The following is a 15,707-nucleotide window of genomic DNA, read 5'->3' on the forward strand; positions in this document are numbered from 1 at the left end:
GGTTCTAAACCTTTCAAGTTTTCAAATGTCTTAAATCATAAATGTGCCATAAATATGTTGGCTCTTTTCTTGTATTTCTATATATCATCTTATACTTATCATTATCCATATCCACTACATTGATGGAAAGTCAGTCAGCAAGCTGGAACATTCTCATAAAACGTAGACAGTTTTCATTAATTAGTTAAAGCAATTTTGTTTATGGAGCACTATCTTTAATCCTTCATTGTGAATGCTTAAGGTTTAATATGCTGCACTGTTGCAGGATTATAAAGCTTTTTGATGACAACTTTGTGTGGACTTTATGTATGTAGTTTTATGTTGATTGCTGTGTAAATTATTATTATTTTTATATTGGTTTACTCTTTTCACAATCTAATTTATTAAACACACTAAAATGCTCACCTCACTGTATTGTCTTGATTATCTGGGCTTATTCAAACCTAATTTTGGTGTGAGGGTGCTGTGATCTTTCTCTTCTTGTACATTTTATACACTAGTAATTAAAAAAAACTTGCAAATGCGGTCACTATTTTTTAACATGCAATAAAACCAACATACTTGACAATGAAATTTATAAATTAAAAGCATTAGAATTAAGGGGCAATTACTTTTGCAGGTAGGTTTGGATAGTTCTTTTCTTAATAAATGAAATCAACCTTTAAATTTACATTTTATATTTACTTGGGTTATCTTTGTCTTATATTTCAATTTGTTTTACGCCAATGCGTATTTCCGTTCGGTTGTCATGGTGATATGATAGTTGTTGTAATATGACGAACACGGTAGGTCGTGATTGGACATCCGACAACTAAGGTGTAACCATGACAACAGGCTAAACTAGCTAGTTATTGTGCGATAATCGCTTAGTATTGTGCAGTTGGCCTTAAAAAGCGATTCGGTCAACAAACTGCGCACATGCTGCACACAATAACCGATATATCTGCACATATCGTAAACACTTCTTTTTCTGCATCCGCATCGCAGAGGATAAGGGAATCCCAGCCTTTTCCCTTTTTGACACCGCCGGGCTTCTGTACTCTTTTGAGACAATCGCTGGTAGCAAACCAACGATAACCCTCAGCCCCTTTGCGAACAGGTGAAAGTATCCTCAGACAGTTTTCATGTGAGTAATCCTTCTTTAACACAAGTCAGTGAGCGCATTGAAAAAAGGAGATCAACGTGAGTCCACGCGTGTGCTTTTAACTGACATGGAGCGGCACTTTTGCACTTGTTTAGGAGCTAACAACACTGGCTAAGCCTTAGCTGTTACGCTGCTGCTATGCGATGCTAATCTAGCTGTGTCCACTAACTGTTTGTAACGGAGCTCTTTAAATGGTTTACATTTATCTGTAATACTGTCTGTTGTCATAAGATCACAGTGCTGACTCCGTGTGTAGCTTTGTATGGAGGTGTTGGCTGAAATACTGTGGTACTAAAAAAAACCCAACAACAAACAAACAGGTTGTGAATATGCGCTAACTCGTCATTTTATGATCTGCTCTAAGTTATTCTGAATAAACTGTTGTACATTTATCTGCTTTCATCGTTCAGTTTGCCTTCTCACGATGGCATCGTCTGCAATGATCACAGTCCCCACCACAGCATCCCGCTTTGCCCTGCTACAGATAGATTCAGATTCGGATTCGGACACCTCCGAGTCGGGGAAGGCTACCACCAAAACTGGACGGGACTCCTCTGGGAAGCCCCGACAAGGAAAAGCAGGTGCAGCCGGAGGGAAAGCTGCTCAGGGCAATGACAAGAAGAAAGACAAGAAGAAGAAGAAGAAAGAGCAGCAGCAGAGTGAGGCAAATGAGGTGAATGAGTGAGATGAACAGCCTGCAGCTCTCTGCCTCTTACATATGTGTTATTTTGCAGTGACATGAAGAAAGATCAGGCTCTTCAGTCGTTTCACTTCTCCTGAAGCGAAACTGCAGAGGGCAGGGAGAGGTAAACAGGTTGTGGTTTGCTTTTGGTGTGCTTGCTACTAATGAAGTGAAACAAATGCTGTTCAGATGATAAGTGTGTAAGTTGTATTTCGTTGAGGTCATTAAAATTTTATATTGTAAAGTGCAATATTACAGAGAAAACCTCAAGATTCAGACAAACCCCTATGATTTTTAACATCATTTGGTGATGGTTGTGAAACTAGTCTCTGGTTATCAGCGCTGAACTTATCTAAAGCTATTACATTGCAGAAGCCTACATACCAAGTCCTCATAAATGAGCATGCAGGTATGCTTTCTGCCTTCTTGGTGATACTGATATCTGGCCAGATTTTTATTCAAAGCTGCCAGTGTGATAGCTTTCATCTTTAATAAATCAAATAACATAGGAGTAGACAGCATCCAGTGGATTTTGCAGGCTAAATTCTTATATGGAATTGGTCCAATCCCAGGAAAAAATACTAAATAATAAAAAATTGGTTTCAGCACAGTTAATCAGTTCAAAGTGCAAGTTTTCTGGTTTTTTGTTCTTGCATCTGACTGTAGTTAGACAGAAATTAGACTTACATAAGCAGGGAGTTAAAACATGATCTTGCCTCAGAATCTGTAATGTGAAGATTTGAAGACTGTCTCCTTGGACTCTGTAAATATTAAAAAATATATATATATTTTATTGACCGGTTCGTTAAAAAACAAAATGGGGAAAATGAAAATGTTCAGCTCTGAGAATAACAATGTTGCAGCACAATTAAAAGGAATGTGTTCAGGCCCAACACCCACTTAAACACATTAACAAATCCTCCTCCACTCCACAGACACAAACCACAGGCAGCATACATCCTGAGAAAACAGACCGTTTTTTGTTGTTGCTGCGCGCACATAGACAAGTTGATGGTTTCTACAGCTAACAATAGAATTTGTGTTTATGTCAATAATGATGACATCAGGTTGTTTTATCTTTCTCTCTATTAGTTGCGTAATCTGGCCTTCAAAAAGATTCCTCAGAAATCTTCTGCCCCTTCTCCCTGTATGACGCTGTCAGGAATAGCCGGTGAACTTCTCAATCCTACGTCGGTGGACCAGGATACACCGTCGGAGGGTTGGCAGCAGTGGAAGCAGAGAGACGAGCAGGTTTAGAAATGACAGCTACTCACATTACAGATGAGTGAGATAGTAAAACTTGTATGACTGTCCCTCATAGAGCAGCACAGGCCACACCTGACCTTACACACAGCACGAAAAGTCCCTAAAATTCAATGTTCTTCCTTTTCTTTTAGATAACCACAGAACTATATGAGGCAGACTTGGAAAAAGCCTTGATTTTAAGTAAACTGGAGTATGAACAACAGAAGCAGGTACGCTGCAGAAAAACACTAATATTCTCATTTTGAAAGCCACATTTGGGGGCACAGATGTCAGAGCTGTATGTTCACTTTTACGTAAGTCGCACATCGCTCTGACACACCTGTGACATGTTCACTTAAATTATAAGTCAGCGTATTACCTTATTCCTTCTTCATGTTGGTGATTAAAGGATCTTGTTTTAAATGACTCTGCCTGAGTTTCTGTGGGTTAAAAACAAAACAGAATTTATTTCTGGTATGCAAAGCAAGAACTTGAGCTAACTGAAGTCAAAGCATCTGCTTTCATTCATCAGAGCAACACAAACACGTCCTCGCCAAAGTCACGGTCAGGAAAAGAAGGTGGAGGCAAGAAGGACAAAAAGAAGAATCAGCAGGCAAAAGACAAAAAGACAGTTTCTCTGCAAGACTTCCAGGCTGAAAGCAGTGCAGGTGAGACCAGCTTACAGATTACTTTAAAGTCTTATATATGGACCTCATATATATGATTTACTACATTGCATATATTGTTATTTTCTTGTAACTAGTTATTGCATTGTGTTTTCTCTTTGCAGAAAATTTAAGTAGAAAACAAGAGAAAGAGGTGAGCCGGTTCCACTCTGTTTACTTTATATTTTATAGATTGCACAGAAATGTGAATGAACAAGTGAGGGACGAATTAAAGATAAAATTAATTTTTTAATATTTTGTTTGTAACTTAAAAAAATGTGTAAAACATCAACCAAATTACCTTCCAGGACTCCAGAACGGCTAATTTAGCACTGGGAGTCGGGCAGGACGAACGTTTTTTTAATAAGTTGGAAGATGATGTCAGTCGGATAATCCAACGGGAGAAAAGACGCGAGCAGTATACGAACAGCCAGGGACAAGAAGTCAGCACGTCAACAGAACACGAACCAGTGAGTGGACACAAGTACCACAAAATACTCGCGTAGCTCTCTCATTAACTCGGGTATGAAAGTGAACAAAGTTAGCTTTTCCTTTGAGTTTTGGTTAGTGATTAACTGCCTCAAGGTACATCTGAAAAGCTGTTTGTGAAACTGCATACATGCACCATTACCAAAGTGAAGTTTCTTTTTCTTTACTTGCTGATTTTATTTCATGTTTTTCTTCCTGTTAGGACCCCAGAGCGGAGCAGCTGAAGTATGAGCTGGAGAAGAAAGATCAGGAAATTGATAAGCTGAAAAAAAACATTTCACAGTGGGAGGTCAGCACCCATAAACAGTTATCTGATCTAATCATCTTTCAGTTTCAGAAGGACAGTGATTTTCTTTGTCTCTTCCTGTATGATGAGTCACAAAAAGGAAATTTGATTTTCACAGCTGTAGAAACGGTGAAGTTAATCAGAAAAATCTCTGCCATGTTTAAAGCCAAACAGGTTGGGTTTAGTGTTGGTTTGTCATCATCATTAAGATGTTCTTACTCAACTCACGTAGGCTGTGGGCTGCTATGGCACTGTTAGTTAGTGTGGACTTCTTCTGTAAAAAAAAAAAAGTCTACATATTTAATTTTCAACTGCATATTTTTATCACTGGACTCTACTAGAGTAGCTTTGGATGATTCATAATTCAAAAATACAATTTTTCTCATTCTTGCCTTTGTTCAGCCCTCTTTGACTGTGTGAAACAAGCAGTTTTAGTTCCTCTCCCTGCGAGCCACTTTCCGCTGATTTGCTGCCCTTTAAACAGCACAGAGCCAAATCAGAATCAGAATCAGAATACTTTATTGATCCCTGGGGGAAATTATTTTTTGTTACAGTGCTCCATTTTAAACCAACATTAAGACAAGACAGACAATACGCTAACTAAGAATAGTACAATATATACATATATATACATACATACATACATAAGTCACTTATAAATAAATAGTTGGAAAAGAAACATGTGTAGCTGTAGCAGCAAACAGTGTGTTAAGTGGATGCGTTGTACAGGGAGATGGCCACAGGCAGGAATGATTTCCTGTGTCGTTCAGTGGTGCTTTTCGGTAATCTCAGTCTCTCACTGAACTGAGATTACCGAAAAGCAAATCAAATCAAATCAAAGCTGTGAGTCTGAGATAACCACGTTAGTGCATCCACTCTCAGTAACACCATACAGAGACAAGAGTTGAAAATGTCAGAACGTGAGCATGTTGATCAGTCTGAAGCTTTTGGCTTATTTCACTCGTCGTTGAAACTATATGCATGATTAATATGAGCGTTCCCCACTGTAACACTGTGACAGAAAAAAGGAAAGGTGACCACACCTGCAGCCAACACTTATTGCGTCACTGTTGTGTCCAGTGCTACAAAAAGAATCTTTCTTTTTGTCTCTGCAGGTAAAATACAAAGAGGTGAAAGCAAGAAATGCTCAGCTGCTGAAGATGCTGCAGCAGGGAGAGAGTGAGTTTGATAACACAGTAGATACAGTTTGGTCCAAAAGTATTTGAACAATGACACTTTTTTGTTGTTGTTGTAATTTTTTCTTCTGTACAACAAGACAACACTTCTGGATTTTAAATCAAACAATCGAGATGTGGGTGAGGTGCAGACTTCTGCATTAAATGATTCTGAATTATCGATATATTTATGCACAGTCCTCCATTTTCAGTGGTTCAAAAGTAATGGCAGAATTGACTGACTAGCATTTTCATAGACGGCTAAGGCCGTCTTATTTCATGACAAATGAAGTAGATGAAAGCTGCTGTTCTAAGTGAACTTGCATTTCTTAACTTTTCCCTCCAACTCCTAATAAGAGATCCAAAGAGAAGTCATTGTAAGTAAGAGTGACCTGCAAACAAAGGTAGGATTGACTGAATATAGAGGAATATGTATGTTGTTGTCTGCAATTGCTAAACAACGAATGTAATGTGTTTGCCTGCGATTGAGTCACATCTCAATTGTCTTGATTTAAAACCCACTGTGGGGGAGAATCATTGTCCAAAAAGTGGTTGTTTTGACTATCCTTTCCTTTCCTGATGAAGATATCGTGTGTGATGTTTCTGTTCTCTCTCTTTTTCAGTGAAAGACAAAGCAGAAATTCTTCTACAGGTAGAGGAGCTACTGCATATTAAAGAAGAGCTGTCTTCACAGGTCTGTAACTGTGTAACCGTGTGTGTGTGTGTGTGTGTGTGTGTGTGTGTGTGTGTGTGTGTGTGAGAGAGTGTGAGAGTGTTGGGGGGGATTCTAAATTTGTAAATCTGTGTTTTTCATTTTAATTAGGTAACATTATTGCACGCTGCCCTCGAACAAGAGAGATCTAAAGTAAAAGGACTGCAGTCAGAACAACCAAAGCACCAGGTGAGAGTACAAATACTCTTCTGTGTGGTATCTTCATTGTAGGAGAGAAGAACTGGTGTTAAAGTGTTGTCTCCATCTTCATTTACGCTGAACTGACTGCATACTAGTTTATGATCATGCATGCACCTCATTGCTTTCGTGGATTTCTGTAGAAACTGTGGAAACCTAACAGAAAAACTTCAGCCTGTAAGGCAGGTAAAGTCAGAAAGTGTCAGCGTAAGTAAGCCAAAGGACAGAAACATAAAGAGTTTACTCGGCCCAGTCAGGGGAGCAGTGAGCTTAGATTCAGGTCAGAGCATTTGAACACTTTTTCTTTATTTTTAAGTCAATATGGTTTCTTTTTTTTTCTTTTTTCCCCAGTTGATAAAGACTGTTTGCGCCTCATTTATGTTCTGTTTCTACATCCATCTTTTGACTTGAATTAATAAAAGCACACAAACAGATCTGATATCCATAAATAATTGTGTCCTTTCTGCAATTTTCTGTTTCACAGGGAAACAAGAAAGGGAAGAAGGGCTCAGAGGCAGATCTATGAAGGTTTCAGAAGGAAAATGCCTGAAAACAAAATGAAATAAACAAATGAAGAAACCCCTGAAGAATATTCCCACTATTGATCAAAATCAGGGTTTTTTTTTTTGTTGTTGTTGTTGTTGTTAAATCTTAGACTCCTGGTCAGTCTGTTTTGCATGCCCTCCCTAAACACACACACACACACACACACACACACACACACACACACACACACACTAACAGAAAAAGCTAGATTTGGCACGATATGTTACACAATTAAATAAGATTTACAAGAGGCTTTCTGAAATAGCGACAAACGTTCTAAGCTTGTGTTAAAGTAGCTGCTTGGCACATCGTGCTGCCCTCTTCAGGCCTCAGAGTGCCTCTGGATCTCCTGTACTGTTGAAGGCTCTGTGCCTGATCTTTAAAGGTTTTGTTGCCAAAATGACAGGTGTGTAATGCAAAGTTGTTTTGTTTCTTTATTTTCCCACTGTTAAGTAAATAAATTACTTTTTCAGTGAAAATGTGGTTTTACTTTTTGTGTGTGAAAGCATCGAAGAGCCTAAGAGGAATTTTAAAAAAAAGTGTAAAAGTGCCTCAAACAAGCCAAAAAAAAAATGTATTTGAGTCATTAGATGTTAACATGAGCCAGATGAAAATAAGATACTTTAAATCTGCTTGGGTCAAATCTCAAAAGGAAGAAGGATTTAAAAATTTTTTAGACTATTGTCATCAATTACCACTTATCACCTGTGCGTCACCTTTGGAGGCTGTTAAAATTATAATGATTCATTATTGTTGCTGGAATGAGAGTTTAAAAGTGAACTGAGAGCATCTAGGATTTGAACTGCTGTCTGATTTTTATGGTGCACTATATCTTTAAGTTAAGTCTGGTTACATAACTGGCTTATTATTAAGTATTTTATTTTTGTTAGTCGAAGTGCACTCAAAAACTGTTATAACAGGCAGCAGGGGCATCAGATCTGTGCATAGTAGCAGCTAGGTGTGGGCTTTGCGTGTCCACCTCAGTGACCGGTGTGGCCTCAGCTGGCACACATCCGCACAACTTATTGCCGAGTCATCGGGACAGACACGCAGCCCGCGTCGGGACGGTGTGCTCCTGCTCTGCACCGTGTTTAAAGGCCCGCGGGCCGGACAAGTGATGTCGGCAGCAGTGAAAGACGAAACTACAACACCGAGACACCGCCGCAGGGCTGAAAGGATCCACGTTACCGTCACAAGTGTCACGGAGAGCAGAGACTTCATCGTTAGAGGAGACTGCACCGTCAGACAGGTCAGGGAAGCACAATCAGCCAGCTGGCCTCAGAGCCTTGTAATAACAGGCTGACAACGTCACTGAGACTTTTATTTTCATGCCATAATAGACTGAAATTAATGTTTTTGTTAATTTACGTGGCTAAAGAACTAAGGGGGCGGATCACTAAAGGTACTAATGTGGTATATAAATTGGAATTGGACTAATGTGCAGCCCAGAGTGCTAATACAGATTTATTATGTGAAAAGTGACTCTGCACGTTTGAAGATTGTTTTGAATGGAATAACTGTGTGAAAAGAGGCAAAAAAGGAGTATTTTTTTTAAGTATTTAGCACGAAGTTGAGTACTAGCTAAAGAGTGGCCCTGAATCCAGTAACAAAATATAATTCAAAGGCCACTTCATTAGTTACATCTGGACGCCCTTTAAGTTTGTGGTATAGATTCAACAAGGTGCTGGAAGCAGTTATCAGCATCTTCACATGACATGAGAGCATCACACAGTTGTTGGTGTACATCACAGGGGGTGGCTGTAGCTCAGGAGCTAGAGCACGCCATCTACTAATCAGAAGGTCGGTTCAGTCCCTTTATATCTGCGTGCTAAATATCCTGGAGATACTAACCCCAAGTTGGTTTCTGATGCATCTATCAGAGTGTAAATGTGCGTGCGTATGTTTGATAGAAACCAATGAAGTACAGTGCTGCTGTATGAATGGACGAATGAGGCATGTTGTACACAGGAACCAGTCCATTTATCATTTACATCCATGTTTGACATCCCAAAGGTGCTCCACTAGATTGAGGTCTGGTGACTGTGGAAGTCATTTGAGTACAGTGAACTCATTGTCATGTTCAGGACACCAGTGTAAGAGGATTTGAGTTTTGTGGCATGGCTCCTTATTGTGCTGTAAACAGCCATCAGAAGATGGATAAAGGGTCGCCTTGGGTCACAGTGACCACCAACTGTACTCCGGTAGGCTGTGGTGTTTACGTGAAGCTTAGTTGTACTAAGGTACCCAAAGTGTGCCAGTGAAATATCCTCCAAACCATTACTACACCACCACTGGCGAAACCTCTGATACAAGACAGGATGAATCAATAATTTCCTGTTCTTTACCCCAAATTCTGACTGTGTACCATTTGAATTTCACAGCAGAAACTGAGACTCTTCAGACCAGGCAATGTTTTCCCAATCTCATACTGTCCAGTTTTGCTGAATCATACTTTTAGTTTCCTATTCTTAACTGACAGGACTGAAACCTGCTGTGGTCTCCTGCTGCTGTAGCCCATCTTGTTCAAAGTGTGACGTGTTGTGTGTTCAGAGACGCTCTTCTGCATGCATGGTTGTAAAGAGGGGTTATTTGAGTTGTTGCGTTCCTTTCAGCTTGAAGAAGTCTGGCCATGCTCCTCTGACGTCTGACATCAAAAAGACATTGTCACCCAGATAATGACCACTCCTTGGATATTTTCTCTTTTTCAGATCATTCTCTGTAAACCCTAGAGACAATTATGTGCTAAAATCATAGGAAATCAGCAGTTTGTAAAGTGCTCAGATCACCATGTCTTTCTCAAACAACCATCGCCAGATCACCTTTCTTTCCTATTCTGATGCTCTCAACATCAGCAGCATGTTTGAACTTCAGCAGGTCATTTTAATCATGTTTTCTACTCTAAATGTTTGACTGGCTGATTAGATATTTGTGTTTAACTAGCAGCTGAATAGTTGTACCTAATGAAGTGGCCACTGATTGTATGTTATTATATGTATATGGGTGTATTCAGTGGGTTTACTGTTGTCACACAATTCAAAATCATATATTGGATTGTAGTTACTGGTTTGTTAATGTGTATATCACTTAAATCTTTCCGCCGGAGATGATTATATTACATGTACGCTTTATTTATAGTCAAACCGCATAATGTACCATCTATGGAATGCCAGGGCTGCCAAAATGAGTTAATTAAATTGAATTACATTGAATTAATTATTTAATGGTGTATTTAATTAATTAATTCTGGCAGTCCTGGCATTCCATAACTATGTAGATTCCTATTTTAAAATCTTCAAAATAATAATTCACTGAATTCCTAAAATAAATGGTGTGAAGTGCAGAGTACAGTATTTGCTTCCAAAAGATAGTAAATTTAAATAGAAAACACCATAACATGAATCACTTAAAGTAGAAGTACACTGGAACTGTACTTAAGTAAAGTCTTGAATAGTCATACTCTGCTACATTGAATTACTGTTTCTTTCACTGCCCTCATCTAACGGTTTTGGTGGAGAGACCCCAGGATGGAAGTTATATTGGCTGGTGCCACCCGAGGCCCCTGTCTGGATATGCCCCTGGTGTCTTTGCTGCTGATCTTTGAGCTGGTACAATGGGGGTTATCACCATTAAATACACCATTAAATAACAATGGGGGTTGTGTGTTTCTGTGTGTGCAGTTTAAATGGGGTCTGTCAGAGCACCTGGGAGCCTCAGCAGAGGAGCTGGTTCTGATCCACTCCAGTCGAGTCCTCAAAGACTCTGAACCCTTGAGTCACTTTAAAGGACTAAATGGGTCGGTACGCCTCAGCATGATCCAAAGGTATGAACAACCTGCTCTGTTTATGGCATGGGTTCATGCCGTCGCTAGTAATAAACCAACATTTGGTATTAATAAAGATAAAGAAAATAAAGATATAGGTCCAGATTTACTAAAAGGGGCAAAATTGTATGTGAGTCCAATCACCCAAATAGTGCTCATAGGCGTGGTGAGTTTATTGGGAATTTACAAAAAATTGTGCTGTTTTCTAAACACAGTGTAGTCAGTTCATTTCAATATCAAGAAAAAAAAATAAGACAGATTTTACTTTCTTTTTTAAATTACATGTCACATATGTCAGTAAATCATTGTGTGCGCTTGTGTTAAATATTGTTCCTCCTGTGTTTTGCGCCTTACTTATGCAACAGAGTCAGCTGCAGAGAGCAGGGAATATAGAAATAATATATAATATAAATATATAAAAATATATAGCCTCATGAAAAACTACATTAAAACCCAGTAAAATAAAATATTAAAATAGAGCAAATAAAATATTAAATTTATCAGAATTTAATGAGTGTCTTCCCAAAGCAAATCAAATAAATCTATGAAAAAGCCAAGAAAACTACTTATTACTTGGAAGCTTGTGGAAGGTGAGATTTTAGAGTACAGGGAGAACATTACATATAAGTCACATTTTAGGTCGTATATATAAAGCACTGGTAGTGTCTCCCACTTTGTCCCACATCAACGTACATTTTGCTCCACATTTAATTTGATAGAATCTGATCACCCCACTATCACATGAAGTATTAAACAAAATATTATGTCTGCAAAGATTCTCAGTCAGAGATCTGCACACTCTGCTCTTTAAAATTAAAATTGTAGAAGTAATTTTAAGTAATAAGTAACTTCTGCCTTCAGGTTCCTTTGATATACAGTCTATTTATACCAAACTTATGTAAAAAAAGAAAAAACAACTGGGTATCTGTCTTAGGCCTCAGCATTCATCTGCTCCACCTCCCACTGACCCAGACCTCCACCCTGAACCGGATAACATCACACCTTCCCCTACTTCTCCTCTCTGCCTGGGTAAGATGTGCAGAACACGGGAACTCTTCTCGCCTTTAACTATTTTCATAAATCTAGTTTGTGGTTCTCATTTCTCCAGACTTCTTTGTTTGAGCTTCAGCTGCTGCTCTGTACTCAGCTCCTCAGTGAACTTATAATCTGTCATTCTGTTGATTCCACCTTGTTTCTGTAGTAGAAGGTCTGGACAGCCTTGTCCTTGAAGACAGCGGGACTAGCTTCTTCCCGGAGCTCCAGCGCCAGATGGAGAACAGATTGCTGGCTGACCCAGAAATGATGCACCGTCTCCTGGGCAGCCCCTTTGTGCAGAGCACCCTCTCCACCTCTAGCCCTCAACTTATCAGAAAGCTCATTCTGTCTAATCCCCAAATTCAGCAGCTCCTGCAAACAAACCCAGAAGTGGAAGATATGCTTAACGACAAAGATGTCATAACACAGGTGGGTATAGTGGATGTCAGAGCATTGTAACATCTGTACTAACATTAGAGTAGACACTTGCAAAAATGTTGTTATTTTAACCTTTCTAATTTCACTGCAGTATGAGTACAGTTGCTTCCTCCTTGCCTGATTTCTCCCTCCGATATTTTGAGTATGTTTTTGCACTTATCTCTCTTTCCAGTTGCTGGAGCTCATCAAGAACCCTGACATGATAGAAGAAATGATGAACAATGAGGACAAAGCTTTAGAAAATTTGCAGTCAGAGCAGGAAAATCCTGAAGTCATTACTGACAATTCTGACCCAGAAGCAAAATTACAGGTGTGACTTTGAAAATGATGATTATTATAGGTCAGGTTAAACTTATCTTGTATGCTTAACCTGTTTTCTTTTTAATATCTGCTTTGCCTTTTACCAGAAGGTAGGAGCATCTGCATCGGTGACTACATCACCCGGAAATCACCACATACTGGAGGGTGAATCCAATCAGACGTTCTCTGGTCACTCGACAGATCCTCTCAGTGAACTGACTGCCACATCCAGAGCTAGGTCAAACTCTCAAAGCAGCATCACAGCAGGCATGAGCTTTATGCTTGAGGCATTCTTAGGTTATATGTTTTTAAATGTGTTAAATATTTTAAAGATATCATTGAACTGCTTTTTAAAATATTCTATTAATGGCTTCCTGCTTCAGGCATGCAGTCACTGCTAGAAGAGATCACTGCCAGTCCAGGTCTATTGGAGAGCCTGCTGTCTGGGCCATACGTCAGCAGTCTTTTAAACTGCCTTAGCCAGAACCCTGACCTGGCTGCACAGGTGATGCATGGACACTTTAATTCTTAAATGTGCAGTATTTTCACTAGGCAACTGCAGGACAACATTTCCTTCTTCCTAAACAGCAGAGATATCTTATATAGTTCATCCTGCTTTCATTTTTGCATTGTTGCAGATGCTTCTGAGCCACCCTTTGTTGGCTGGAAATCCTCAGCTGCAGCAGCAAATGAGAAAGGAGATCCCTGTCTTTCTGCAGCAGGTCTGCTTATTCCTCTAACTGTTAACCTGCTGTCTTTCAGCTGGATTAGATGTCTGCAATACATTAGGAACACTAATAATTTTCTTGTTCCTGGACAGATGCCATGGTTTTTCATAAAATCCATGTAGATATGATCATCTTTAGCAATGCAGGAAAACGATTCTACTCTGACTCCGTTGCTCAGTGGGTATGATTAATAACTTTGCCATTATCAATAATGTGCAGATGCAGGCTCCAGAGCTGCTCTCGGCCATGTTGAACCCCAGAGCCATGGAGGCTCTGTTGCAGATCCAACAGGGCTTGCATACTCTGGCTGCAGAGGCTCCAGCTCTCATACCTGCGTGAGTAAAAACAACCTAAGGAGATCTATTGTGGTGGAAGAACTGTGTTTCAAAGACAGAGAAACCTTATCGCCAGTCTTGCCCGTCATGCAGGAATGCTCTCGGAAACACTGGAACAGGTATCGGTGCCACTTCTGAGCATCCATCTGACTCCATTCCGAACAGCCAATCAGGAAGCGGCCAACAGGCTGCTTCAGCGACAGAGCAGCAGCAGCAGCAGTTTGTACAGCAGATGCTACAGGCCCTGGCTAACACTAATAACGAGGTACTACCTTATAAACTTTTTGTCTGTCTCCAACGTTGAGTCTCAATTTAAAATATCAGTAGTAAATAGCATTTTGACAGTAAATGAGAATTTCCCTTAGGCAGGCAAATGATACACGCCTTTGATATTTAGTGATTCAGTACTTTTAAAAAACTACGCAGTATAAAGAGTGACTGACTGCTTGATATCAGCTTGCATTAACAGCTGCTGGTATGAATGTGGATAAATTAGAGTACCACACTACATCTCATGGAGCCAAATGATGTCTAATTTGTTCAGTGGTTTAAACTATTATACATTTTAACCTACTGAAGCAGGTCCAGCTGGGCCTCAGTGACTCAAATTCTAGTTAATCGTTAAAGTTTCAGAGTCAGTGCTTCTACTTGTGGATCCAACATTTACTTAGTGGGTTACAGCCCCGGTAGAGTCGCTGTTTTCTGGTGGGAAGGAAGGTGGCATTAGTCTTTCCCTTTCTTAGATACTGACGCTTTTTTCCTGCAGAACCACTAAACTCGGCTGAGTGCTGCCAGCATTCAGCTCTGGTGGTTATTGCCACAGAGCTTTTTGCTGCTTACTCCAGTGTGTGAGGGAGTGTGGTTCTGACAAACTTATTGACTTATTTCTCTTTTTTGCTTTCGATTTTATTGCAGTGCTCCTTTTTTATCCCCCGCAGCAGCGACTTGGGCATCTCTTTGAGTTCAATTATTCATAAAAACTTTTTTTCATGCCGCCTCCTCTCCTTTTCCTCCCCAAAACATTTACCTTTGTTTCCCACATCGCCTGGACTTTCTTCTGATTCATATCCAGATGTTTTTGCACCTGAAGGGAGACTCATACCCAAATACCCAGAAACAAAACTGGGTGTCTGGGTTAACAAAATCACTAAATCTGGGAAGGTTTATTAATCTTTTCCAATTTGTTTAAAAGGATTCACAATTAAATCGCTAATTATGATCTCATTTTGAATTCTTTCACACATTATTTTAATAAGTAAGACTTTAAATAACTCTCGTGTCATGTTGTGTCAGGTCCATCACAGAGAGAGAGAGTTCAAGGAGGAGCTGGAGCAGCTGAGCTCAATGGGCTTCAGAGACAGGAAGGCGAACCTTCAGGCCCTCATCAGCACAGGAGGAGATCTCACCACTGCTATACAACACCTGCTTAGTCTCTGACACGTATTCATCCGTGCACATATACACTGCAAAAGATAAAAACATAAGAGAATAAAAAGCCATACTTACTTGATGCACTTTCAAAAACTAACTTATATCACACACATAATGTTAAACTCTGTTTGTTGTCCTACACTTACACTTTAAACTTCAGTCAAACAAATTAAAGGTCTGAGGATGGTGAGCGCTGTATGCATCTATGATATTGAGGCATACAGGTACATGTAAAACTGACTGAGAAGTGAGACAACAGGAGGAGGATTTTTACATCCTTATTGTCCTTGAAGTGTGAGTGTGTGGGTTAATATTAGAAACAAGAGAACACAATGCCTTTCACTGTCTTATATGCACCAGTCATGGTCTGTGTAGACTCAAAATTCCCCAAAAGTTGAGACACAATGTAAAATGTAAATAACACCAGAATACAATGATTTGCAAATCTATTAAACCCATATATTAATTTTAAAAAATG

At 39.5% G+C, this 15,707-nt stretch overlaps 2 protein-coding genes across 5 annotated transcripts; both read left to right on the top strand.

The window, feature by feature from the left end:
* The first annotated feature begins 1,058 nt into the window (after nt 1-1,058).
* gkap1 (G kinase anchoring protein 1) lies at nt 1,059-7,580 on the top strand. 3 transcript variants are annotated; one of them, XM_085368369.1, is made up of 12 exons: nt 1,059-1,126; nt 1,555-1,817; nt 2,919-3,077; nt 3,224-3,301; nt 3,604-3,739; nt 3,862-3,890; nt 4,045-4,206; nt 4,428-4,514; nt 5,627-5,690; nt 6,310-6,380; nt 6,510-6,587; nt 7,081-7,580. In XM_085368369.1, the coding sequence occupies exons 2-12, from the start codon at nt 1,569-1,571 to the stop codon at nt 7,120-7,122; spliced, it is 1,155 nt and encodes a 384-aa protein (XP_085224495.1). In that variant the 5' UTR covers nt 1,059-1,126; nt 1,555-1,568; the 3' UTR covers nt 7,123-7,580. The 3 variants fall into 3 exon arrangements, with proteins under 3 accessions (XP_085224495.1, XP_085224496.1, XP_085224497.1); XM_085368371.1 differs by having other exon boundaries at nt 1,064-1,099; XM_085368370.1 differs by having other exon boundaries at nt 1,059-1,817.
* Nucleotides 7,581-8,259: 679 nt separating this feature from the next.
* Nucleotides 8,260-15,235, top strand: LOC146621368 (ubiquilin-1-like). Of its 2 annotated transcripts, none has more exons than XM_085368372.1 (11): nt 8,260-8,391; nt 10,820-10,962; nt 11,897-11,991; nt 12,164-12,426; nt 12,608-12,745; nt 12,843-13,002; nt 13,119-13,240; nt 13,374-13,457; nt 13,683-13,798; nt 13,892-14,063; nt 15,092-15,235. In XM_085368372.1, exons 1-11 carry the CDS (start codon nt 8,260-8,262, stop codon nt 15,233-15,235), a joined length of 1,569 nt encoding a protein of 522 aa, XP_085224498.1. The 2 variants fall into 2 exon arrangements, with proteins under 2 accessions (XP_085224498.1, XP_085224499.1); XM_085368373.1 differs by having other exon boundaries at nt 12,846-13,002.
* Nucleotides 15,236-15,707: the final 472 nt, after the last annotated feature.

The sequence above is a fragment of the Diplotaxodon limnothrissa genome, linkage group LG12 (genome assembly GCF_057381915.1).
Source record: "Diplotaxodon limnothrissa isolate DT_005_m linkage group LG12, D_limnothrissa_male_GT1.1, whole genome shotgun sequence".
Classification (NCBI taxonomy): domain Eukaryota; kingdom Metazoa; phylum Chordata; class Actinopteri; order Cichliformes; family Cichlidae; genus Diplotaxodon; species Diplotaxodon limnothrissa.

Excerpts from the sequence above, each read along its gene's own strand:
- gkap1 (XM_085368370.1), top strand. The coding sequence starts at position 1,569 with ATGGCATCGTCTGCAATGATCACAGTCCCCACCACAGCATCCCGCTTT. Across the intron at positions 1,818-2,918 it reads AGCAGAGTGAGGCAAATGAG|TTGCGTAATCTGGCCTTCAA; the intron begins GTGAATGAGTGA and ends TCTCTCTATTAG. Across the intron at positions 3,302-3,603 it reads AGTATGAACAACAGAAGCAG|AGCAACACAAACACGTCCTC; the intron begins GTACGCTGCAGA and ends TTCATTCATCAG.
- LOC146621368 (XM_085368372.1), top strand. The coding sequence starts at position 8,260 with ATGTCGGCAGCAGTGAAAGACGAAACTACAACACCGAGACACCGCCGC. Across the intron at positions 10,963-11,896 it reads CGCCTCAGCATGATCCAAAG|GCCTCAGCATTCATCTGCTC; the intron begins GTATGAACAACC and ends TATCTGTCTTAG. Across the intron at positions 14,064-15,091 it reads TGGCTAACACTAATAACGAG|GTCCATCACAGAGAGAGAGA; the intron begins GTACTACCTTAT and ends ATGTTGTGTCAG.